Raw genomic sequence first — 25,854 nt, forward strand, 5'->3', positions numbered from 1 at the left:
GCACTTAACATTGACAAGAGTTTCCCCCCGAAGCAGCAAAAGCGAAGGCTCCTAGACGATGATAGGAAGAAAGCCTTGAAGGAAGAAGTCGACAGATTAAAGGTGAACCAGTTTATACAAGACACCTTCTACCCTGATTGGGTCGCAAACCCGGTCTTGGTTCCGAAACCTAATGGAACATGGCGGACTTGCATCGACTATTCTGATCTCAACAAGGCATGCCCTAAGGATTGATTTCCCCTACCTCGGATCGACCAGCTCGTAGATGCAACAGCTGGGCACAGACTTATGTCATTCATGGATGCTTATTCTAGATATAACCAGATTTCCATGCATGCCCCGGACCAACAGCATCGAGTTTTGTGACAGATGAAGGGATGTACTGTTACTATGTCATGCCTTTCGGGCTTAAAAATGTTGGAGCCACGTACCAGAGACTAGTAAACATGATGTTCTCCGAGCCGACAGGTAATAACATGGAAGTGTATGTTGATGATATGTTGGTCAAATCTAAACATAACAATAACCATGTTGATGAAATCTAAGAATGCTTCGCCGTGTTACGAAAGTACAACATGAAACTCAACCCCCAAAAATGCTTTTTTGGAGTATCATCAGGGAAGTTTCTGGGCTTCATAGTAAACGCGCGGGGAATAGAGGTTAATCCCGACAAGATTCAGGCGTTAATCGACATGCCCTCACCTCGAAAGCATAAATCGTCTAGAGCTTAACTGGACGGATGGCGGCATTAAGTAGATTTATCTCTAAATCTACAGACCGATGTCTACCATTTTTCAACCTTTTAGGAGGGGGCAAAAAATTCGAGTGAACGGAGGAATGCGAGCTGACATTTCAGGAGCTAAAGAAGCATCTCGGGGAACCTCCCATCTTGTCAAAACCTATCACAGGAGAAATCTTGTACCTGTATCTCACTACAACCGAGCACGCCAACAACGTCGTGCTCGTCCGAGAAGATCAAAAGGTACAAAAACTTGTGTACAATGTCAGCAAGAGGTTGCTGGGGGCAGAATCGAGATACCCATTAATGGAAAAGCTGGCCCTTAGCCTAATCCACTCATCTCGAAAGCTCCGACCTTACTTCCAAGCACACCCCATCCACATGCTGACTGACCAACCACTTCGATAAGTCTTATCAAAGCCAGAAGCCTCGGGCCAATTATTAAAATGGGCTGTCGAGATCGGACAATTCGAAATCACTTATCATCCGAGAACAACCATAAAAGTGCAAGCTCTAGCAGACTTCATTGTGGAATGTACAGGAGTGTCCGAAGACGAAGTTATAACCCCAGCCCGCGAGCTGTGGAAATTTTATGTCAATGGATCTTCTAACGAAAATGGATCGGGGGCAGGAATCATATTGATCACTCCAACCGGAAGTCGATTTCACTCTGCCTTAAGGTTCATCTTTGAAGCGTCTAACAACGAGGCTGAATACGAAGCTCTATTGGCAGGACTTCAAATAGCGAAAGAGCTCAAGGCTAAAGCAATTCATTGCTACAGTGACTCGCAGTTGGTGGTCAACCAAATCCTAGGGGAATACTAGGCTCGTGGAACAAAGATGGCCGCATATTTAGAAAAATCAAAAACAGCACTCGGACATTTCGAGTTCTATGCAATAGAGCAAGTTCCCCGAGAACAAAATTCAAATGCAGATGCCCTAGCTAGGCTCGCCACATCCCACGAGGTTGATGCGCTGAATGATATGCCAATTAAGCACCTTTCAGCACCCAGTATTAGTGAGCCTGAACAGGAAGATGTATGCATGATAAACTCCGAACTCACCTGGATGACCTCGATAGTTGATTACCTCGAAACTGGCATTCTCCCAGCAGAATGGAGCAAGGCTCAGAAATTGATGTATCAGATTCCTAGATACACTATTGTGGAAGGAAGGTTATATCGGAGAGGATACTCTATGCCATTACTCCGATGTGTGACTCCACCCGAGGCCAAGAAAATCCTAGAAGAAATTCATGAAGGATTTTGAGGAGACCACACTGGGGGGCATAGCCTATCTAAGAAAGTTATAAGACAAGGATACTTCTAGCCCACTATGAAGGCAGACGTGTTTGAATATGTCAAAAAATGTGATAAATGCTAGCGGTTCGCTACAATCCCACGAGCTCCACCATCTAAGCTAACTATGATTACCTCACCATGGCCATTTGCAGTGTGGGGAATTGATCTCATAGGCTCGTTGCCAACTGGCAAAGGGGAAGTTAAGTATGCAGTGGTCGCGGTCGACTATTTTACAAAGTGGACCTAGGCTGAACCTCTGGCAATGATTACCTCGAAGAAAGTCTTGGACTTTGTGGTAAAAAACATCATCTGCCGATATGGAATGCCAAGAAAAATAGTATCAGATAACGGTACTCAATTCGACAGTGAATTGTTCACCAATTTTCGTGAGAAAAATGGGATAATGAAGAGCTTCTCCTCTGTTACCCATCCCCAAGAAAATGGCCAAGTCGAAGCTGTGAATAAGACTCTTAAGAGTTCTATGAAAAAGAAATTGGAAGAAGCTAAGGGAAAATGGCCCGAGGAGTTGCCCAAGTTTTGTGGGCATATCGAACTACGGCTCGCACTTCAACAGGGCATACCCTTTTTTCTCTGGCATATGGGTGCGAGGCCATGTTACCAATTGTGGTCGAAGTACCCACTATTCGTAGTCATGCTTATGATCAAGCCTCGAACCAATCCCAGCTCGAAGTAAGTCTGGACCTGATTGAAGAAAGACGTGATGAAGCTCAATTGAAAAATGCAGCATATCAACAACGAGCTACCAGATATTTCAATAAAAAGGTTCGGGACAAAATATTCAGATTGGGAGACTTGGTGTTAAGGCGTGTGTTCTTAGCTACAAGGGACCCAGCTGCTGGCGTACTCGGGCCCAATTGGGAAGGACCTTATCAAATCGAATTAGTTATTGGACCTGGCATCTACAAATTGGCGAGATTAAATGGAGAATTGGTACCACGAGCATGGAATGGCGAACATCTATGACCTTACTATCAATAGTGTAGGAATGATGTCTCCTGTAACCATGCTTGTTTATCTTTACAAAGTTTCTGTTAATAAATTGTTCAATATTGAATAAAGATCATTTTCGTTTCAGTATGTTGTATTTTTTACAAACTCTCTTAATTTAATAACCTATGGTCACACTCATAGGATATTAAGGGGGCATTAGTGGTATATATACCATAAGTTTGAAAAAATAAATAACTCAAAAATAGCATACACAAAAACAAGCAAATGTCTGTACTGTTAACCCGACATGGAAGTTAAAAGTGTATATTAAAAATAAAGTGTTTGGATATATAACCAAATGTGCGAGCTTAGTAATTTGGACATAACCAGATTATTAAAAATAAAAGTGTTTGGATATAACCAAATGTGCGAGCTTAGATAATTTGGACATAACCAGATTATTAAAAATAAAGTGTTTGGATATATAACCAAATGTGGGAGCTTAGATAATTTGGACATAACCAGATTATTAAAAATAAAAGTGTTTGGATATAACCAAATGCGTGAGCTTAGATAATTTGGACATAACCAGATTATTAAAAATAAAGTATTTGGATATATAACCAAATGCGCGAGCTTAGATAATTTGGACATAACCAAATTATTAAAATTAAAAGTGTATGGATTACAAACCAGACACGAGCTAAAAAGTTTGGAACAAACCAGCTAAAACTAATCGACAGAAAGATGGGATATAAATAAACCCACTTCAAATTAAGTCGAGATCAAGGCTGGAATATCTTGCAAAAAGATAGTTTCGACCTTACAACTTTGGGGAGCTACCCGAGGACGAGGAAAAGTAACTAGAAAAGCAGGATATAACTAAACTACCTATCTTACACGCCATATAAGTACTTTCGAGTGCATTGTAAAAGTAAGTTACGGCCTTGACAAATAATGAGATCGGACATGGATATATCGAACAAACTATGCAAGAATGCATGGAAACTCGAACTTAAATCCAGCATGTGTTTGTATGAATAAACAGACATAAATGCAAAATTTTAATGTAAATTGCTTAAAATATTTCGATTTGAGAGATGTAAAGCAAAAATATTAAAGTGAAGTCAAACATGGTATTACAAATATCATAAGTAAATAGCTCTTTTACGAGCTATAAATTGTTTTTGCCCTAAGGGCATGAAAAACAAAAGCTATAAACTATTACAAAAGTCTCAGAGGGACGTAGCCCAGGATCGAGATTTAGGAGGCAGGAGCACCCTCCTTAGCCTTCTCAGCATCCTCCTTGGCCTTCTCAGCATCCTCCTTAGCCTTCTCAGCATCCTCTCGAACAGCCTCCTTTGCCTCCAGCCAAGCTTGCCATTTGTGTAGAAACTCGTCCTCAAAAGAGCCTAGGAAACTGGTGTCAAGATCGGTGTTGCTGGCCCAGATCCTGTACATGGCCAAGTCAACCGCCTGATCCTTCCTCTACTTGAAATCTTCAAGAAGACGAGCCTTTTCGCCCTCTATTATCTCGAAGGTGGCCTTTTTCTCCTCCTCGAGCTTGGCATTCAGCTCCTCAATCCTGGAGCTCTTCTCTTTGAGCTCGGCCTTCACCTTCTTGATCTCAGCCTCCAGCTTTGACCTTGCGGCCTTAAACTCGTCTGCAAGCTTGAGCTGGAGATTCTTCGACTCCTGAGCATAGGACATGCTCGCATGGACCTCATTGTTCAACTTGTAATTTAGCTGATCAACTGCCGTAAGAGCCTAACACACAAACGAATCAAGTTAGAACATACTCTAAGCAAAATTCCAACAAATAGTGAAGTGAGAGAGGTTACCGCGGAGGTGAGATCAACACTCTTGTCATAGAGGACGTTGGAGTCCCAAGCGTTGACCAAGAACTGCCATTGAGGAGCCTCAAGACCACTAATGCTTTGGCCTACCTGAGACAGGATGTCCGAGCCAAGAGTGGCTTCGTGAGTCCCGGCAGCGTTGTCGACGACATACTCATCAACATGAGTAGAAATCGACAACAGGTGCCCCTTAGAGGTCGTTGGTTTCTTCAGAACTGGGTCGAGCGTTAGAAGGATCCTGATAGCAGGAGGCAAAAGGAGGAGCATCTGTTGTGGAAGTGTTGACCTGGGAAGTAAGGTCCGCTACCGAGCTCGGTATAGTAGGAGCTGGGGGAGGATTCACCTCGGTCCTTTTAGGGACCTTAGCAGGCCGACCATATTTTTGCGAGGCTCTTGGGCGCTTGCTCTGCTTGGCCCCCTCGCCACTGGCGAGCACATTCTCGAGGTCGGAATCCATTGTACCTGCACAATCAAATCACATTAGAAAACAAGCTTAAAAAATGCTAAAATTATCATAGAGCAGACAGTTAAAGGATTTAAAGACAAGTGACAAGGAACCTAACTGGAACTCTCCCCCGTGCTCATGCTCGGCGACCAAGTAATTCCCCCATCTTCAGAGGAGGCTGGGGGAGTCCCTTCCCTATACATGGAAGTCAACCTCAAAAGGTTCCTATAGTCCTTTGTCCCGTATTGGACGGCTATTCCATCCCAAACCTCGTTCAGACTATACATTGTGTCGTTATTCCCTAGCCAGCTTTCAAACCTGTGGACCCTATCGTCTACCCAAGACCATACATAAAAATTGTCCATATCATCTAGGCATAAGATCAGGGTGTCGGGTTTATGCTTAAGGAGGGAAGGAGACCACAAGGCCGAGTTAAGAATGACCTTACCTCTGTCACTCGAGCTCGAGGCCTCATCATTGGCATCGTTCCCCGAGCATGGACTTCTGCGACGGTGAGCTGGGGATCGTGCCTTTGAGCTTCGCCTCGAAGGAAGACTGCCAGTTGGGAGAGGCACATACTCCCACTTGGTATACTTCTTGTAGGCCCTATCGTCTATTGATTGGTCCTTCTCCAGGAGGCCACAGGCTCGAAGCTTATCTTCATGAAGAAGATAAGACAGAGAGCGCCTGCCATATGGAAGCTGGAGCAAAATTCCCTTATGCTCCTTCATCTCATCCGTGGGAGTAGGACGGTGATATTTGGCTGGAGAATTGAATACATTATGAGTGGTTCGAGCCTAAACAAAAGTCGAGCACGAAAAGAAAAAAGATAGTATACTCACAGATTCGTCTGAACGAGCAATATTTGGAGGGAGTTAGGTCGTCCATCCAAAAGAACGCTAGTTTGAAGTTAGGAGGATGGTTGGGCATGTCCTCGAAGATCTTCTTCTCCCTGGGATAGCTCAAAAGGTAGTAGAAGCCATCTCCTCCCCGAGCTTGAGAGGGGTTGATTTTCAGGCAAAAGAGATATAGAATCTCTCTTGGGGAAGGTCATTCCCACTTCAGTTCATGGTAAAGCGACCTCAGGGCTGACAAGACCCTATACGATTTGGTTTGGAGTTGGAAGGGGGCGAGCCCAAAAAAATCCAGAAAGTCCTTAAAAAAGGACTTTAAGGGAAACAAGGCCCCTGCCTTCATATGCTCGTGGCTCCAAGCCGCGAGCTTCAGCTTATTGTTGGGATTGCCATCTCCCGGGGCGTAGCAGCTGCGTTCATTGGAGTTCGGAGCTCAACACCTTAGCGAGCCTGACAATCCTAGGCCATGGTGAGCTAGGATGTTGGTTATTTTTTCCAATGAGGAAACCGAGCTCCAATAATGCTCGGCCTCGAAAAACTCTCTCCTCGAGGTAGGAATGGCAGTCGGCTGTGAGGTGGATGGACGATTTGTTGATTCTTCCATCAAAGAGAATTTGAGTTCGCTCAGTTTGTAAGCGACCGTCACTTTAAGCTTGGGGTCAAGAGGAATTGGTCTGGGCTCGGGGTCCGGGTCTGGATAGATCGCGACTCAAAGTTTTTTCCTCTTTTCTCTTCGACCTCGTCGATTTGGTGTCGAAAGTGAGCTCAAGTATCCTCTTGCTCACACTTCAATTCGTGCTCATGAATCAGCCACTAGGCGACTCTGGGCTCGAAGTTTTCAATGAATAAGGAATCACGAGTACTGACCCCCACCGTTTTTCCAAATTCTGCGACATCTAGCAAGAAAGAAAAAGGGTGAGGGCCAGGCACACAAGAAACTAAGGATAAAAATTGAGATGGTTCGAGCTCGAATGCTCGAGACCATGGAATAAGCTTAATCAAAAGAACAAGATCAGAAATCTGAGCTATTGAACGAGTCGAGCCCGAGCGTGTATTTGACGCGAAGGGGGGAAGGCGGATTTATTTTCGAGAATCCCGGGTTTTCAGGGAAAAAGTTGGCGGTTACTAAAAAATATGATATTTTTGGGAAACGTGCAATTTAAAAACCCTAATTCCATAACTCTATTTCTTAAGCTACACGAAACCCCCCCATTACCAGAAAACACCATTTTTATACATTTCTACCCTAAATTTTTCAGCTTAAACCTTGATTCTAAACATGCAAAAATTACTCAAATCAGAAAACTTGCGCAGTGCAAGAGCGAGGCCTTATCAATCTGGTAGAAACCAAGAATGTCATTTTTATAAAGGAAACATGTAAAAAGAGAAACATGTGAAAAAGGATCAGATGCTTACACAATGTAGCTTGTGGATACAGAGAAAGTGACGATCGAAGAAGTGATTGCAGGGAAGCTTTCACGGAGCCATAGACACCAAAGGATTTTTGTTTCTCGGTTTGGAGAACAAGCAAGAACAGAACAAATTTTGAGTTCTGTTTTTTTCTTCTCTTTTCTTTGAAAGTACTAAATGTGAAAGTAAGGGGAAGAAGATGACACAGATATATTTATAGGCCCCGAGGAATTTCAAAGGTCGGGCTAATCTGGGCCATTGGCCAGATTTCACATCCAATCCGACAGATAGGAACAAATGAAAGGATGGCGCCATAAAGTTGGTAGGCGAATGGACGTAGGCATGGTACCAAGGCACTCAAGTACACTGATTAATCAACCCCTAGCTGACGCGTGTCCACACTCGAGTACAATTGATGGTACAGTTTCCAAGAAGGGCAGTTCAAAAGTTTCCTTCTCATAGGATTCGAACTGATACTTTTGAGGGGGAAAAATGTTACACCCAGATTTCGAGCATGATATTGTGATCCCAAAATCTTGGCTCGATATGTGTAAGCTCGAAATAAGCACTGTCCCGTATGTCCATTATGTCAAAATGTTTTTCCTGTAAGCAGCGACCTCGGAGGAGCAAAGGGCTGTGTAACCTCGAAAATGCTCTGAGCTCGCAAACAACATGGTGTGACACTCAGATGTATCTCTGAGCTATCCCTTGCCTTCTGGACTGGTTCGAATTCGAAGTAGGTGAGTTCGCATGTGGTGACATCATCAATGTCTATTTGTTTTGAGCATAGGCAAAGTTAGGCGACGAGCTCGTGATCGATTGATAGTCTCGGCGAGCTCAATATCAACTTCTAGTCTCGAAGATTTGATGAATCCCGTATCCGAGTTAATCAGTTACATGTGAATATGTTTATTGTTGTACAATCCCAATATTTAAGGGATATCATTTAATCTGTTATCCGATCTCACTTTTCATGGGACGTTTCCGTGTATGTAGGAAATAATGCATTAAAATAGCATTATATTAATTGATTCCCAGAATATCTTCGCGGAATATGTGGGAATGAATTCTGTAACATTCCCTATAAATAGAGAAGGAAGCTCCATTTGTAAGGGACCGATTTCTGATTTCTAGAGAGAAGACTCTGGGCAACTATTCTCTGAAAAGTTTCTAGAAAACTCCCAAGTTCTAATAACATAGACTCGTGGACTAGGCAGATTTAACTGCTGAACCACGTAAAAAACCTCTTGTGTTCATCTTTGCTTATTTCTTCCAATATTTTCTTGTTTAATTGCTCTCTTATTTATGTTGGCGAAAAACAGCGTCAACAAATATTAATAATCTATCTATTTTTATTTTTAAGTTTTGATAAAACACGTAATCATAAAGTTAGTTTTTAATAATAAAGGGTCTAAATGAGCAATCGACAAAAATACATGTGGTTCAAATAATCTATTTATTTATTCATAATTTTAACCTTTTGACAAAACACGAGGTCTGCAAGTTAATTTTTAAAAATAAAGGGTCCAAATGGATAATCGACTAAAATACAAGGTTCAAAATAGTATGAACCCTTACAGAAAATATATTTATATAATTTACTTTTTATAAAGAATTTTTAACTTTTTGAATAAATACATGGTCCAAATGTAATTTTTAAAAATAAAGTGTCAAATTGAGTAATCGGCCAATATATAGTTTTCAAATAATCGATCTTTCTATTCCTATTTTTAACATTTTGACAAAATACGAGGTCTAAAAGTAAATTCTTAAAAATAAATTATCCAAATGGATAATCGGCCAAAATAACCCTTATTATTCATAATTTTTCGAAAACCTACAGGGCATTTGCTATACAACGAACATCATCATGAAAAAACTATGATCAAGACATCCTCACATGTCCATGTAAGAAACATGTTGTACAAATAGGATAAAAAAGAATCTCAACTATACAAACTACAAATATATATATATATATTAGTTATTACAAAAGACTGTGCGAAACACGGTTATGTTTTCTAGTTGATAGTATAAAAGCCATATTTTTTTTAAAAATCCCTATTTTTATTAAAAAAAAGAAAGACTAATTTCTATCTAACCCTGGTCTCCCCCATCTCGCACGACTATTACCCCCTTCCACCTCGTGTAGTCCCTCCCCTCCGGCCCTCCGTAGTCCCTTCTCTCTAACTCCCCGTCTTGCGAGCGCTAACCAGATCAAACCACACAGACACATTCACGCACCCCAGGCCAAGCCACCATCCTTCTTGGAGTCAGAGCCCTCTCACACTTAAATAACATCCGTTGTGATGGTTTTCAGTGGTGAGTACTCTCTCTCTCTCTCTCTACTTGGAAAAGAATTGATTGAAGTTTCAAGGCGGTCATAAAATTATGTTTGTTTAGAAAAATATGCTTAATGTTGAAAGTTCATATGATATGCTGAGATTTTAGTGACAAAGTATTTATTGTTGTGGATATACAGATTGGAGCGGACTAGTCAATAGTCATTGACTCATTGTGGTGAGTTTGAGAAGAAGGTGGATAAATTTGAAGAGTTTGTTTATACTTTGAAATTTGAGGTAAATCTATTATCTTTGCTATAGTGGATAATATATAGGCTTATGTGAACGTGTGCTGCCCTTCATTAATAAATTTTTGGCTCATTATGTGGATTTCTTGGTTGTTTGTTGATGATATGTCCTGATAATGATATTTTTTATCTAAGATTTATTAATGTGATTGAACTGAAAATGCCACCTATTCTAATTTTTTCCATAATCACTTGTTCTTTTGCAATCAATTACTTCTTCTTCCATATCTACTTTTGTATTTTTGTAATATGTCGATGTGAATTCTATATGTAAGTCTCTAATTTCAATCATGAAGTCTTTTTATATGTATGTGTTTGGGTATGGGAGTTTATTTTTTTTCTTTTCTATTATGAGGTTCTTTATCTTAAAATGGCTAATTCTCTTGATGATCTGGTTAACTCTTTGTTTTTATCACTTAATCTTACTTCTGCTGAGAATGAAATTTATACTCCTTTTGGAAACTCTTTTTGAAAGTCCAAACCAATCGTCCTTTTAATAAGGAAGCCTTCAAAAAAAATTATGTCTAATCTCTGGAAGGGACGATTTTCTGTAATCATTTCTGATGCTGAACAAGGTCTTTTTTTTGGCTGAGTTTGGCTGTGAGGAGGATAGGAATCGTGAAATACAAGGGTAACCATGGCACTTTGCTCAAAATCTCATTATCATGGAAATTCCAAGTCCTAATTTTGTCATTATGCTTGAGTCCATAATTCATGCCCCTTTCTGGGTTCAAGTGCATAGAATTCCTTTTCTTAAGAGATCTCCTGAGTTAGCTAACTTGATTGGTACTGTGTTAGGTAAGTTTCTTGAAATGGAGGAGTCTTCTCTTAGGGAATCTTGGGGGCCTTATATGAGGGTTAAGGTGTTATTAGATACTACCAAACACGAACAACAAGCCTAAATGAATTCATTGGAAGTTATGTAGTATTCAAAATTAGTTGTATTAAACCAAACAAAGGTTTTTACAATTGCCTCTATCTCACTTATTTTCAAAAATCTAAAATGAAGATGAGAGAGAGGGAGGAGAATAGATGCGTATCTTTAGTGTTTTATTGTTGATTAGTGCCCAAAAATACACATTTATTGATTTTAATAGTCAAAATAAATTAAGTTTTAATTAATATTATTATTGAATTAGCATGATTATATTTATAAATGAAATTATTTAATTTTAATTTAGTTTGTTTTATTCTGTAGGATTTAATTAGTATTTTTGACACTTGGAAACAAAGAAAAAAAATAAAATAAAATTGAAGAAAGAAAAGGAAATGTGGCATTTTTGAAGTGAAGAAGCCCACAATTAGGCCCAAATGCCCAAGGCCCGCCTGGTATCCTTTCACCCCAGCGTGCCATGTGGCGCGCCCCTGAAGCGCCAGCTATTTGCGCTCAACCTTCTTCAGCAGCCTTCGACCCGTGTGCGACCCGATTCGGCACCCCTCCAAACCCAGCGCAGCAAGCCCAATCCGAAGCCCCCTTCAACCATCCCAGCAAGCCCAGCTTCACCCAGCGTTGCCCTCCAAGCCCAATGCACCAAGCCCACCAGACCCAACCTTCTCCTCTCCCAGCCAGCACCACGTGGTGCCTCCTCATTAGCTGGGAATGGGTCAAAACCCACTTCTGCCACCAGCCACCTTCAACCCATATTTTGTGGGTATTGGGCCTTGCAAATTGCTATTTTGAGCTTTAAAGTTCATACTTTGTGGTATTTTAGAAAAATGGCATTTTGACCATGCACCAAAATAACTAGGTTAATATTTATAATAAGATTTGATTTTTTTCAAAATCATATTTTATTATTAATATTTCAGATTTATTTTGTAAACCCTAATTGTTGTTTACTTTCTTTTAAGTCCTTGTCTCCCTCTATAAATAGGGACTCTTTCTTCACAATTAGTATGTAATTTTTAGAGTAAAGAAACTATAGCAAAATTTCTACTCACTTTCTTCTTAGAATTTTGTGAGAATCATGAGCATAATGGCCTAATCTTCCTAGGAAGGTTAGGGATGATTCCATATGCTATTGATGTTATTTTGCTACTTTGATTTACTATGTTCTTAATGTAATGTATTTGAGTTATTTATGTTCTTTCATCCCCATCTCTATTTTGTTATCATTATTTACTTGTACTAATAGTATATATGATTAGTCATGCTCTTTCTATGTGCTTCCAATTAGTAAAAGTAATATTGATGCATAATTTTATGTCTAATCTTCTATTGCATTATTGCTCTTGGGTATTTTGTCATTTTTAGATTTTTCATGAGATTAACATTGTGCTTTTAAAGTAAAGAACTTTATAACTCAAATGGACTTTTGTTAGAAAAAAAATATGAACTTTAATGTTAGATTTTCCAAGTAAATATTGGGATATGAACTATTTGCTTGTGTATTTTTGTAAATTAAGTAACCAAGTAACTAAACAAGCATATGGATGATTCTTGAAACCTTTCCATTTCTCAAACTCTTGATTTCCCTTACTTTTGTTTCACTTACCTCATTTTATCATTTCATCAAAAAGAAACTACCAAAATCTCAAATCTCTCTTCATTTCCATCATTTTTATTTATTTCATGTTACTAACTTTTTGTGTTATTTTCTACTAATCTTTTGGTTTTAGGTTACCTCCTTGTGGATCGACCGCCCGATTTTACTACAACTACCGCTTAGTGGTAGTCATGATTTGGGCGTTAAACAATTGTAACGCCCTAATTTCTCATAAATTATAGAGAATACATCGTTGGATCATAATCATAAATATTGCTCTTTTATTAAATAAAAACTTAAAAATAAATACATGGATCCGTGGTTTTACAAAAATAAAATAATTGTCTTTAAAATGAGCAACATTTAAATAAAACTTTAAGAGAAAAAATTCTTTAATAAAAATAAATAAATAGGCCCGCTTGATCTTCCTCGACTATATGGTCTCCACGAGTACATCATGAAGCTCCTCGGTCCCACTCACCACCGACCTTTCTATCATTAATTGCCTGAAATAACAATAGCATAAGGGGTGAGCTTCTAAGCCCAACAAGGAAAATACAAACAAGAGTTAGTCATATAATCATTTAATCAATATATCCTAAATTACACAAGAGTCATAAAAAAAACTTATTCATACAACATAATCATAAGTCAAAATCTATGTCATATCATAGCCTAAGTCATAATTTGTAGTCATAATTCATTATCGTAATTATAGGTTATAGATCATAATCATAACTATAGGTCAAAATAATAAGTCAGATATAATAAAAAGATAAGTGCTTATACAGGGGTGACAATTAAGCCCTGGACAATAGTTCATCATACACTGGACATCAACTTAGGTCCGTCATAAAGTTTTGGCAACCGAGCCTACCTGACATAAGTCTTTCATACATCACTGGACACCTTAGGACCAGACACACTTACCCCTTTATTGTACCTGAAATGTTAGGTCATACAAAACATAAACTAGATCATAAACTAAACTACCTAATTTTCCTTACCAAAAATCGGGATATTGGAAACAAGAGTGAGATTGAAAACTCCTAAAACCAAACATAAGAAACCATAAGTCCTCTAAAGAAAAGAAGATGAAAAGAAAATCTAAACCATTGAGATAGTAACTTACCGAAGACCTTAAGTTTCAAGAAACTCAAACACCTAACCAAAAGTCATTATAACGAATTAGTATTTAAAGAAAAAGGAAAGAATAAGAAGAATGGAAATGGACTAAACCTGAAGATTAACAGTACCTTAGATAGCTTAGAGCTTCGATCTATACCTCAAACACCGAAATCACACAAAATCTTTCTTCCCAAGTGTTTAGAAAAGCTTTAGATTTGAAAGATTTAACCCCAAAACCCTAGTGTTTCTCTCTAGAACGAACTTAGCAGCTTGGAGGCTCTGAACTATGCTTGAATGATGAATAGAATGGCTGAGTGAAGGGTCCTATGTATAGAGTTCAAGGAGTGAAACTAACTCCTTTTAAAATGAATAAATAAATGATTAAAAAATTGAATAAATTTGAATTAGCTGTTCAACAGATGCCCAAAACTCGGTCAAAGACGTTCAAGAATGAGTCAAAGTTGTTGAGGGTTGTTTCTAGTTCGGTTTCCATGAAAAATTCAAAAATGGCTACTGGAGTCGATATATCGCCTACCCTAGGCGATATATCACCCCTACCTAAGCCCCGAGGGCCATGGTTTCGTTCGTGCAAAGTCGACGTGTTTTTTGTATCAATCATAGGCAATATATCGGCCCCTATAGCTGCGATATATCGGCATACGTTGATATTTTAAACACGTTTTTGCACACTTTCAGCACACTTGAAGTTTGTTTAAACCACTTTGACTGAGTAAAACGTGATCCTAACAGATGAGGGAAGGTTCTAGACCTTCTAGATCTATCATTTATTAAATTATTCATTCAAAATGCTTGAATCCTTAATAATCATACATGTGACAAATGTCATGTTCTTAATTATTCTATCTAAACCTTAGGTTATAATAAATAATATTTCTATGACCAATTATATTAATCAAACCTCATGTTAAAATTAATATTTCTAAACCATAGGTTAAACTTATAAAACCCATAATTATTTCTATGAGTTTCTAACTAAATCCAAGCTTTGACCAATATCCACGAGAACTAAAATTCTACAGCTACTATTACTACTATTTAGCTAAGTAAAATTTCGAGACGCTACATTTATTCTCTAATTAGGCGTGGAAGGGTATAGGGAAGACTAATAGTCAACCAATAATAATGTATTAAAAGAAATATAAATATTTTTTAATATATAAAGAAATATAAATAATTAATTTTTTTAATATATATTATATGTAATTGGATTGGATAGTTTTTTAATTAGATCTTGATAGTGTCATCTATCATCTGATCCAATCCATTTGTAATTGGATGTCCATTTTTTTGTAATTGGATTGAAATGAATTGGATTAGTTCAATGTAATTGGATTGGTTTGTACATTGCCTACCCCTAGCTACAATTAAATCAATTTATTAGTTCTTTATTAAGGTTGAGATAGATAAACTAAGATCAATTTTACTTCAGAAAATGTTGATTATAATATCTACCTCTCATTCATTGATGATCATAGTATTTTGATAAATATCGATTAACCAAGTTTTTTTTAAGTTTGGAAAATGTTAATTAGAATCCAATAATTAATATATGTACAATTATATAGTGTTTTTGGAGTTTTTTTTTTGTACATTTTCAAACTTTTATATGTGTTGTTGAAAATATAGACAAGTTGTCAAAATTAATAGATAGGTTGTCTAAAATTTCGATGGACTGTCGAAATTAATAGACGGTCAGTCAAAATTTTACATTGTCTGTCGAAATTAATAGTTATATAAGTGGTCTGAAATATTAGACGACTGGTTACGTGTGGTCTAAAAAATCTCAGGTGGTTTGAAATTTCGACATGCTGTCTAAAAATCTTAGTCTTATTCACCCGTTTGAGAAATGGATCGGGTATCGCGACCCAGTTGCAGACACACTAGAAAACGTGGCTTCCGACCACAGTTTTGAGCCCAAAAATTGCATAAATGTTCCTTGAATCATTTCAAAGAGATTCGTGATGTTAATTTGAACCAAAAGATTCTTAAAAATTACTTCCAATCAATAAAAAACACACAATGCTTTTGAACCATAAAAACTAAAAAAAAAAGGGTTTTGGGATTCATGCAAAATGGGAAAATATGTGCAAATAAGTTTCTAATCACCTTTACTTTATCACACAAGCTTCATTTTGTATCAAAAACTCCCAAATCCGAATTTCATGTTTTCTAAAAAAAATATGAAAAAAAAAAGCTCTGACATGAGAGAGAAAATGATATTTTACCTATTTTTATTTACTTCAAATATAATTTTTGATAAGTAGAAGAGAAGAAAGAGTACATATGTAAAATTATACTCCTTCATTTAGAAAATAGGCATTAGGCTAAAATGTTTTTAAAAGTAGAGTGGATTACAAATTACACTATATTTGCAGTGTATTTTCACTAATTTCTCAAAAAATTAATATACACGACGATGTGCGGTGTGGTTTGAACCACATCTATAAAATTTAAAACCGTGTACAGAAAAAATAGTGCTACCTCCTATAATCTTACCATGCATTTATATACATGTGCCTTTAATTTGTTTTTTATTACTTATTTAGACTTTGTGTTTTAAAAAAAATATTTTTGGATCTTATATTTTGTAAAATGGTTCAAATAGACCTATAAACTCAATTTTGATGAAGAAAAAATTGAATGTAACAATACAGTTTTTAAGCAGAATGATTATATTATTTTATTTTTGTTTTAAATTATTAGTTTGGTGAATTATTTGTGATTTCAGTTGAGAAAATTTTGACCAAAATCAAATTTAGAATTTTATTTGAATAATTTTATAACCATAAGGTTAAAAATTAATTTCTCAAAAACAAGATAAAAAAAAGTATAAACTTCTTTTTTTTTTTTTGTTTTGTTTAATGTGTCCTTTTTGAACCTGTAAAATAACTCATTAGTCTCCTTAGCGCCTGTGCTGACCTAGTGAAGTGATATTTGTTAACTAAAATTTATATATATTATCTTTTTATTTTGTTTCACCTTAAGCCGAGAGATTTGGATCTTAGCCGTTCGCTCCTTAACAGGGCTGTGAGATTTGAGATTTTATGACATAGGTAGAATAGTAGAGAGTTGGAGACTTGAAAGAGAGGATAATTTAGACTTTTCACAAGTAATAGCTGAAAAATAAATAAAAAATAAATTATGTTTATAAAGAGGGTCATTCCGCTAAAGACGTTTATCTGAGAGGTTTTATGGGATTCTCCATCTCCAGAATTTTTATAGAAAAAGTCGTTTTAGGTTTATTTTATTTTTTCCGCTCAGAACAAAAATCCTTGTTTTTGGCATAAATTGGTAAGTAGCTTTGGTTTTTCCCTTTGCGTTTTAGGGAGTTTACATCTTGTAACAATGCAAAATGTTGAAGAATTTCTGAGATGTAAGAAGAATTATAATATTGGAATTTTAAGTTGTTGTTGTTGTTTATTTGATTATTTATCTTATGTTTGAGTGTTCTTTTTGAATAGGATCTTTCGGGATAATGGATGTGAAACCAAAGAGAAAAATTGTTACAGAGAATGGGGATACGGGAGAGGACTTGGTCCTTGCAACTTTGATTTCAAATGGAGATGATGTGGGCCCTCTTGTTAGGCATGCCTTTGAAATGGGGAGGCCTGAATCACTTCTTCACCAGCTCAAGAATGTCGTGAGGAAGAAGGAAGCTGAGATTGAGGATCTCTGCAAAACCCATTACGAGGAATTCATTCTTGCGGTCGATGAGCTTCGGGGAGTTTTGGTTGACGCGGAAGAGCTTAAAGGTGATCTGTCAAGTGATAATTTTAGGTTGCAAGAGGTTGGGAGTGTTCTTTTGATTAAACTTGAGGAGCTTCTTGAGTCTTATGCAATTAAGAAGAATGTGACTGAAGCTGTCAAAATGTCAAAAAGTTGTGTACAGGTGTTAGATCTTTGTGTCAAGTGTAATAGTCACATTTCTGAAGGCCAATTTTACCCAGCATTGAAGACAATCGACCTGATTGAGAAAAATTACTTGGAGCTGATTCCTGTCAAGGCTCTCAGAATGGTGATTGAGCAGAGAATTCCAATTATTAAATCACATATCGAGAAGAGAGTTTGTAGTAAGTTCAATGAGTGGCTTGTACACATAAGGAGTTCTGCAAAGGACATTGGCCAAACAGCAATAGGCCATGCTTCATCCGTGCGTCAGAGAGATGAGGAAATGCTAGAACGTCAAAGGAAAGCAGAGGAGCAAAATATTATGGGGTTAGAAGAGTTTTCTTTTAATTTAGAGGTGGAAGAACTAGATGACGACTCTGTTTTGCAAATTGATCTGACACCTCTTTATCGAGCATACCACATCCACAATTGCTTAGGAATTCCGGAGCAGTTCCGGGAATATTACTATAAAAATCGCATGTTGCAGCTTAACTCAGATTTACAGATCTCCTCAGTGCAACCTTTTGTTGAATCTTATCAAACTTTTTTGGCCCAAATTGCAGGGTTCTTCATAGTGGAGGATCGGGTCCTCAGGACTGCTGGGGGTCTACTTTTAGCTGAGCAGGTTGAAATAATGTGGGAAACAGCTTTAGCTAAAATGATATCTGTTTTGGAGGAACAATTCTCCCATATGGATTCCACAACCCATCTTCTTCTGGTGAAAGATTATGTCACGCTTCTTGGGTCAACTCTTAGACAGTATGGATACGAAGTTGGTCCACTCCTTGAGGCACTTGACAATTGTCGAGACAAATACCATAAACTTCTTCTAGAGGAGTGTCGTGAACAAATTGTCAATGTTGTTGCTCATGATTCCTACGAGCAGATGGTTTTGAAAAAAGACTCTGACTATGAAACCAATGTGTTGCTGTTTAATCTCCAGACCTCAGATATTATGCCCGCCTTCCCTTATATAGCACCATTCTCTTCCATGGTGCCTGATTCCTGTCGCATTGTCCGATCATTTATTAAAGGGTCTGTTGATTACTTGTCCCATGGTGTGTATGCTAATTTTTATGATGTCGTGAAAAAGTACACAGACAAGCTTCTGATTGATGTGTTGAATGAGGTCATACTCAATACGATTCAAAGCAACAGCATTGGCGTCTCTCAAGCCATGCAGATTGCTGCAAACATATCTGTTCTAGAAAGAGCTTGTGATTTCTTTCTTCGAAATGCAGCCCAGCTATGTGGGATCCCTGTGCGGTCAGTTGAGAGGACTCAAGCTTGTTTAACTGCAAAGGTGGTCCTAAAAACTTCAAGAGATGCTGCTTATCTTGCTCTGTTGAATTTGGTGAATAATAAGTTGGATGAGTTTATGGCACTTACAGAAAATATAAAATGGACTTCGGAAGATATAGCAGAGAATGGAAATGACTATATCAATGAAGTTGTTATTTACCTAGACACTATTATGTCCACAGCACAGCAAATTTTGCCTTTGGATTCATTGTATAAGATTGGATGTGGGGCTCTTGACCACATTTCCAACTCTATAGTGGCTGCTTTTCTTAGCGATAGCGTCAAGAGGTTTAGTCCTGCTGCAGTTATTGGCATCAACACTGATCTAAAGATGTTAGAGAATTTTGCAGAAGAAAGATTTCACAGTATGGGATTGAGCGAAGTGTACAAGGAAGGTAGTTTTAGAGGCTGCTTGATTGAAGCACGCCAACTAATCAACCTTTTGTCAAGCAGTCAGCCTGAGAACTTCATGAATCCTGTGATACGGGAGAAAAACTACAATGCTTTGGATCATAAGAAGGTCAGTACAGTTTGTGAGAAATTTAAGGACACACCTGATGGGATCTTTGGAAGTCTTGCAACCAGGAACACGAAGCAAAGTGCGAAGAAGAAATCAATGGATATGCTGAAGAAACGATTGAAGGACTTCAACTGAGAATCAGAAAATAATCTTGAATAAAAAAGTAGGTCCATATTTTTCCTCTTCACTCTTCTAGTTAACTTTTGTTTCTTGAATGTATGGGAATCATTAATATTTCCTAATGATACGTGTCCATGCAATAAATATGCAATTTTATTTTTCTTGATCTGTTGTACATTGAAACTGTTCTCTTCTTACCACCATGTTGCACTGCAGCTTTAGGGATTTTGAGTTTTTCACCAGAGCAAAGCAAGTAGTTCAATAGTTGTTCAGGAAAAGCACTTTTTTATGCTTTATGTAGTTAACGGATCTTAGTGACAGATTGCCTCCCTAAATATTTTTGCTGCAGCTCTCTCGTTTAATTTTTATGAGATAATGGAAGGATGTAATTATCAGCTGATAATCAACACTTTTGTTTGCTTAAATCATAAATTTTGGTTTTGAGAGAGAAATGGAAGATAGTGAGGAGCAATGGCTTTGCCCAATTAAATGGTGGTTCTCATTCAAGGAGGCCAATAATTGTGCAGATAAATGGGTGCCTTAGGAGGTCTTACAAACGGTTCCCTTAGGGGTTTAAATCCCTCCCACACACACACCCAAATTAGCTCAAAGCTAGCCCCAAGTTACTTTTATAGATGATTAATTGCTTAAAAATAAAAAATAAAAAATAAATAAAAGGGTAGGAAAGGTGAAGATTATATATAATATCCTGTGTTAATTACTAGAGAAATATTTGGTTGGTTTGGGGGGCTATTTGTTAATGGATCATTTGATGATGTTGCCAGAAAGACGTGAAGTGTATGGCTAACTCAATAATGAAAGGCCACCGTGAGACAAAAGAATATTGAAATAATTTTCAGAGGTTTTTTTTTCTCGAATTTGTCCGTGTCAACCAAAAATTCGAAATGCCAAGTCAAATAGCAATGATTTGAAGGGTGGTGAAAATTACACCTAGTACCCAATTTAAGTTAATCTTTTTAATTTTTACCCATTTTTTAAAACTCTTTTTTAAAACTCTTTGATTAATACCCAAATTATTAATGACTCTACCCATTATACAGTGGTCTAGTGGAACTGACAATGGAATATTATTTAAAGAGGGAAGTAAATGACACAACAAAGGCAAAGATTGAGATTTTTACACTGGACTTCTAGTAGTGTTTTAAGGGTAATATGGGAAATGTGCTTAAAAAAGTGGGTAATATTCAACTAAATATTATTAGTAGTTATTTTTAGTTAACTAATCCTAAAATTGAGTATTTTTCAAATTATCCCTTTGAAGTGGGGTGGTGGGGGCTATTTCTTAATTCTATAATATAAATTTGAAGAAGTAATATATTAAAATTCTGAAAATGAATGTGTCAATTTGAAACAAAACATAAAATTTTGAGAATTTTATACCTTGTAAAAAAAATTCAAAGAATTTAATTTTTTCATGTTTGGATTGAATTGATAAATATACATTTTTTTTAAAATATAAAAAAATTAAATGTAGTATAAATTTTTAGATTTACAACAATAATAAAAATATTAAAAAGTATCAAATCAAAGTTAGAAAACATTGTTCTCCATTTTTTCTCTTCTATATTCCCTCATAAAATTTTTAATCCTTAAAATTTGCTTATATGTAAAATAATAATAATAAGAATAATTAGTGTCAAAACTCATTTATCTTTTGTTACAATTAACCCTCATCCATTATTTTTTGTGGCAAAACCTCCTAAACCAACTTCTATTACCAATATGGAGCCACGTCACCGTCACCATCTAAACTAAAGCCACCTCATAAACTTTTAATTATTTTAAATTAAAAAAAAGAATAAAAACATTTAAATTATATAAAAATAAAAAATATTTTTTTAATTAAAAAACATACATATTTCTCATTTACACTTTTTTTTCATCCAAGAACACCCTAGAATATTAACCTAGATTTGTCAAGAACAAACCAATAACACTAAATTAAACTAAAATCTAAGTTTCATCGTATTCATTCTCTTCTCATCGGTCATCTTTTAAACCTAGCAAGTTCCATCCTATCACAAAGCATTTTAGAACCAATCTTCAAACCATTAAGAAGAACAAATTCAAATTCAAATACCAATACTTCATATTTATGAATTCACACAATCAAATCAATATGTGATCACCATGTAAAACAACACATCCTAGAAACAGAGCAGAAACACCCAGCCCATAGAAGTTGAACCTTGAAATTAACAAAAAATACAGATCTGATTATTTCTTCTTCCTCCGAACACCCTTTCAAACCCAAGTTAAATCTTTATCAAAACCAAACTCATAATATGGTCTAATCTTCTTCACAAACAGAAACATAAATCTCAAACTAACATTAAAATATTCAATATCATAATAACAATGATAATAGTCAACATCCCAATCTCAAAATAAACATTAAACCTAAATCTCAAAACCTTTTAACAAATTTGAAAGAAAAAAAACAAATTAACAACAAATTTTAGATTGTGCAGAAAACTACCCACGTTCTGTTGCTTCATTTTTTTTCTTCAAACCCACATGGATTCAACCCACATTCAGCAATAGTAAAACAAATAGATTCCCCCTTTGAAAATGAACATCTTCATTCTAGCCCTTAGAAAATGATTACAAAGGGCCTCACTTTAAGTTCTACTGGTAGGGCTCTTAGTGTTTTTTGACATGTAAATAGTTTTCAGCGTGATTTTCAGAAAATTCCAAATAGTTTACAGTACCGAAAACTAGGTCTAAACATATTGTTTTCCACGTGCAAAAAAAAAAATTAGTCACGCGTGTAACAACATGTTTGAACATAGTTTTCGGTACTGTAAACTATTCAGAATTTTCTGAAAATTTGCAGGATGCTCTAAATAGCTACAATATACACGGTCATAAAAAAAACCGCATCGAAAAATATTCACGGATCGAGAACACTGAAAGCCTCATCGCTTAAAGTGAAACTCTTATAATAGAATTCCCATATATATATATAAGTGATAAATATCATGAAAGAATACACAAATAGCAACACAAAAAAACCCAAAATTCCAAAGCTAATTACAAAAAAAAAAGCATAAAATTAACTAGGGATATCTGCAACAAAACTCCCTAATCTTTTCGAATTGACACACTAATAACCCCAATAATTTTTTTTTATGGTAATACCCCCAATTGTTACCTTTTCCTTGCATCCATCCACTTATGGACGTTAAGTGCCACCCTAGAACAATAAAACCCACATGTTGCTGATATATTAGTCCATGTGGTGGTTGACATGGCACATCACTTGATTATGTAATATATCTGAAAATTAAATAAAAAACCAAAAAAAAGTTTTAAAGATTTAATTTCCTTTTCAAATTAAACTTTATTATTATTATTATATTATTTTGAGAAGCAGGGGTAAATACCAAATCGAGAATGACCATTGTCGAAGTAAGGAACCTTGAACTAGACCAAAAAAGTGAAAGAGAAGAATTGGTCGGACACAACGAAGAAGATTAATGAGCAGTTGATGGGACTCTTGCATTGCTTTTGTAATCCTCCGAAACTCCTTGTGATGAGGATTTTCCAGACGTCGAGGAACCCAGGAAGAAGATTCATAACCTGTGTTAGGCGTTTGGTGAGTTGTTTTTCTATGCCCTAATTTTTTTTGTATAATATTCCTTCCCGATCCATTGTTTTTCTTGTGTTAGTATCAGTGATACTTAATTGGGTTTGAATTAGGTGAACAAGAGTTGTAATTATTTTGAATGGGTTGACTGCTTGTTTTGTGAATGCGGAATGGCGGTGTTGCTATAATTAGAGAGGATAATTTCTTCAATTTATGTAGCTTCCAGATTATGGACGGGTAATGAGCAACATCAAAGCTATGGTGCTAATAGAGCAAATGCGAGGGAAGGTGAGACCAGTGGTGATAGGAGAGTTAACGAGGAGCATGTGGTTGAGCACTCATGGGCTTACAACTTGAATAAAATCATACTTTATGTAGATGCAATTTGTTCTCTGTATTGGTTGATAATGTGACTTTGGTCTGTGATTTTGTGAAATTATTAATGAAACATGGTTTAACAATTTCGTTTACGAATCCTAAATGTGACTATGGTTGATATTTTTGAAAAAAAAATGAATGAAATTTGTATTAAAATAGCAAATGAGAGTGACAACAAAACAGGGTGAGGTGTTTTAAAATTAATAATACCGAGCTTGGATAAATACATATATCTATACATTAAATCAACGAAAATAGAAGATAGAAATATACATCTTGATACCTATCAAGAATTATCATTATTTTCCAGTATATTCAAACGATCATCCAATTCACGTATCACGAACTGATTCAGACTCACACTGCAGTCTTCCAAGTCAATCCTCAAACACACAAGGACGTGTATGGGCATGTGTGATGCACAAAGGTTTGATTTAGGATCACTAGAATTTCTCAACACATGAAATCTAGAGAGTTTGGAGAAGAGAGAAGGCTTAGAGAGTTTTTTCACAAGTTTCGGGCTTAGAAAATTTCTTAATCAAAAGATGTGTTATGAAAACCTAGAGATAATAAACTATTTATATATCTTTCAAAATTTGATTAGTTAGGATATTTTATTTAATTATTATTTTAATCAAGTTAAAACAACAATTAAAGAATTAATCAATTAAACAAATTAACCATATTTTAACCGATTGAATTTAAACAATTCAAATCCTAGGCACATGGTAACTATCATGTGGGGCGCTACTCATTGTGCGCCATGTAGCACCTTATGGTGCTCCCCAATTTTCTCATTTGTTTATTAAATTAAAATAAGACAATATATTTATTCACTTAAAATAATATAAATATTATTTCAAAATAAATATCAGTTAATTCATAATTAACCTTATCTTATATTATTATATTTGAATAATTATCTTATACTAAGATAATATTAAACTCTCTCTTAGTAATAATCCAAATATGATTAATATTAATTTGAACTAATTTAAAGTTTTTTTTCTTAAATAAAAACTAATTAGTCAAATAATTAATTAATTACACGTAATTATTTCATAATTATCACTTAACCGTGTAAAATTAATTCCTTTGTAATTTAGTAATTTTCTCCATTAATCTTGCCTATGACACATTTACCCTTAATAACGTAGTATAGAGGTGACTCGAAAACCATGGACCTATAATACTAAACTTCAATAAATCAGACTATAAATAAAAACTATTTAATTAAATAATACTATTTATTAATTCCATTATTACTCTACCATAAATATGGAATTGCATTCTTAGTAATTATATAATTATATTTACAAAGCTATATCTTGCAGTCCATTGATATAATCAATACATGTAGTTTGTTCTCCAATGGTTCGTCAATTAGCGCTGATCAAAGTTTACCATTTTACCCTTCTAATTACATCTTGTTTCTTAAGTACCATTAATTCACTAGTGAATAATAATAGTTACTCAGTTCCAGAATTAACCCTTAAGGGAACCAATAATCGATTCGTTAGAAAATCTTGGATTCCATTATTGTAAAATCATGTTCCTAGGTATTTAAGTTATTGAATCTCCGAAACAAAAGTCAATAGCCTTATTATATTAAGAGACCTTAACGAATGAATCAAAAGACCAAATAGACATGAACAATTGTTCATGACTACTCAGGATTTAGACTGGTCTACAAATTATTATCATTTTATATATGAATTAAATCTTTATGGAAATAAGTTTACATTAAGAAATGAATTCACATCGGTCCTGTCATATACAATATTAATTATATAAAGTACATTTACCAAGATGTCTATCCACATTAGTAATCTGAATCTAGATTATTTGCATACATCTATATGCTTAGTAAATGGTACTAGCAACCATTGATTAAAGATTCTATACTTTAATATGTTGCTGAAAATTTTATTCATTATATATGATCTTAATTATTTCGTACGTAAACAATACTGTATATTCATAAATTAATATGAAATTTTCTGATATTTAGGTATAAATTATTCAAACAATAATTACAATAATCAAATATAATAAAATTGTACTTTTATTTAATTCAATAAAATTGTCTTTACACATGCTTTTAGGGTACCAACGTGTAACGCCCTACTACCCAGGGACCATTACATTGTGGATTTTAAACAGTGCTAAACTCGCTAACCGAGTCATTTTTCCATAATCATGTAGCTAAGTATGATTAACAGTTTAAGGTTAAAAAATTTGGTCAAAGATACAAC

At 35.8% G+C, this 25,854-nt stretch overlaps 1 protein-coding gene and 1 long non-coding RNA gene across 4 annotated transcripts; both read left to right on the forward strand.

The window, feature by feature from the left end:
• The first annotated feature begins 16,917 nt into the window (after nucleotides 1-16,917).
• LOC133823582 (exocyst complex component SEC15A) lies at nucleotides 16,918-19,775 on the forward strand. Of its 2 annotated transcripts, none has more exons than XM_062256421.1 (2): nucleotides 16,918-17,072; nucleotides 17,243-19,775. In XM_062256421.1, exon 2 carries the CDS (start codon nucleotides 17,257-17,259, stop codon nucleotides 19,624-19,626), a length of 2,370 nt encoding a protein of 789 aa, XP_062112405.1. In that variant the 5' UTR covers nucleotides 16,918-17,072; nucleotides 17,243-17,256; the 3' UTR covers nucleotides 19,627-19,775. The 2 variants fall into 2 exon arrangements, with proteins under 2 accessions (XP_062112405.1, XP_062112406.1); XM_062256422.1 differs by having other exon boundaries at nucleotides 16,931-17,154.
• Nucleotides 19,776-22,973: 3,198 nt separating this feature from the next.
• Nucleotides 22,974-23,695, forward strand: LOC133821596 (uncharacterized). Of its 2 annotated transcripts, none has more exons than XR_009887699.1 (2): nucleotides 22,974-23,230; nucleotides 23,335-23,695. It is a non-coding gene; the product is annotated as an uncharacterized LOC133821596 (long non-coding RNA). The 2 variants fall into 2 exon arrangements; XR_009887698.1 differs by having other exon boundaries at nucleotides 23,441-23,695.
• Nucleotides 23,696-25,854: the final 2,159 nt, after the last annotated feature.

This window comes from Humulus lupulus, chromosome 3 (assembly GCF_963169125.1).
Source record: "Humulus lupulus chromosome 3, drHumLupu1.1, whole genome shotgun sequence".
Taxonomy (NCBI): domain Eukaryota; kingdom Viridiplantae; phylum Streptophyta; class Magnoliopsida; order Rosales; family Cannabaceae; genus Humulus; species Humulus lupulus.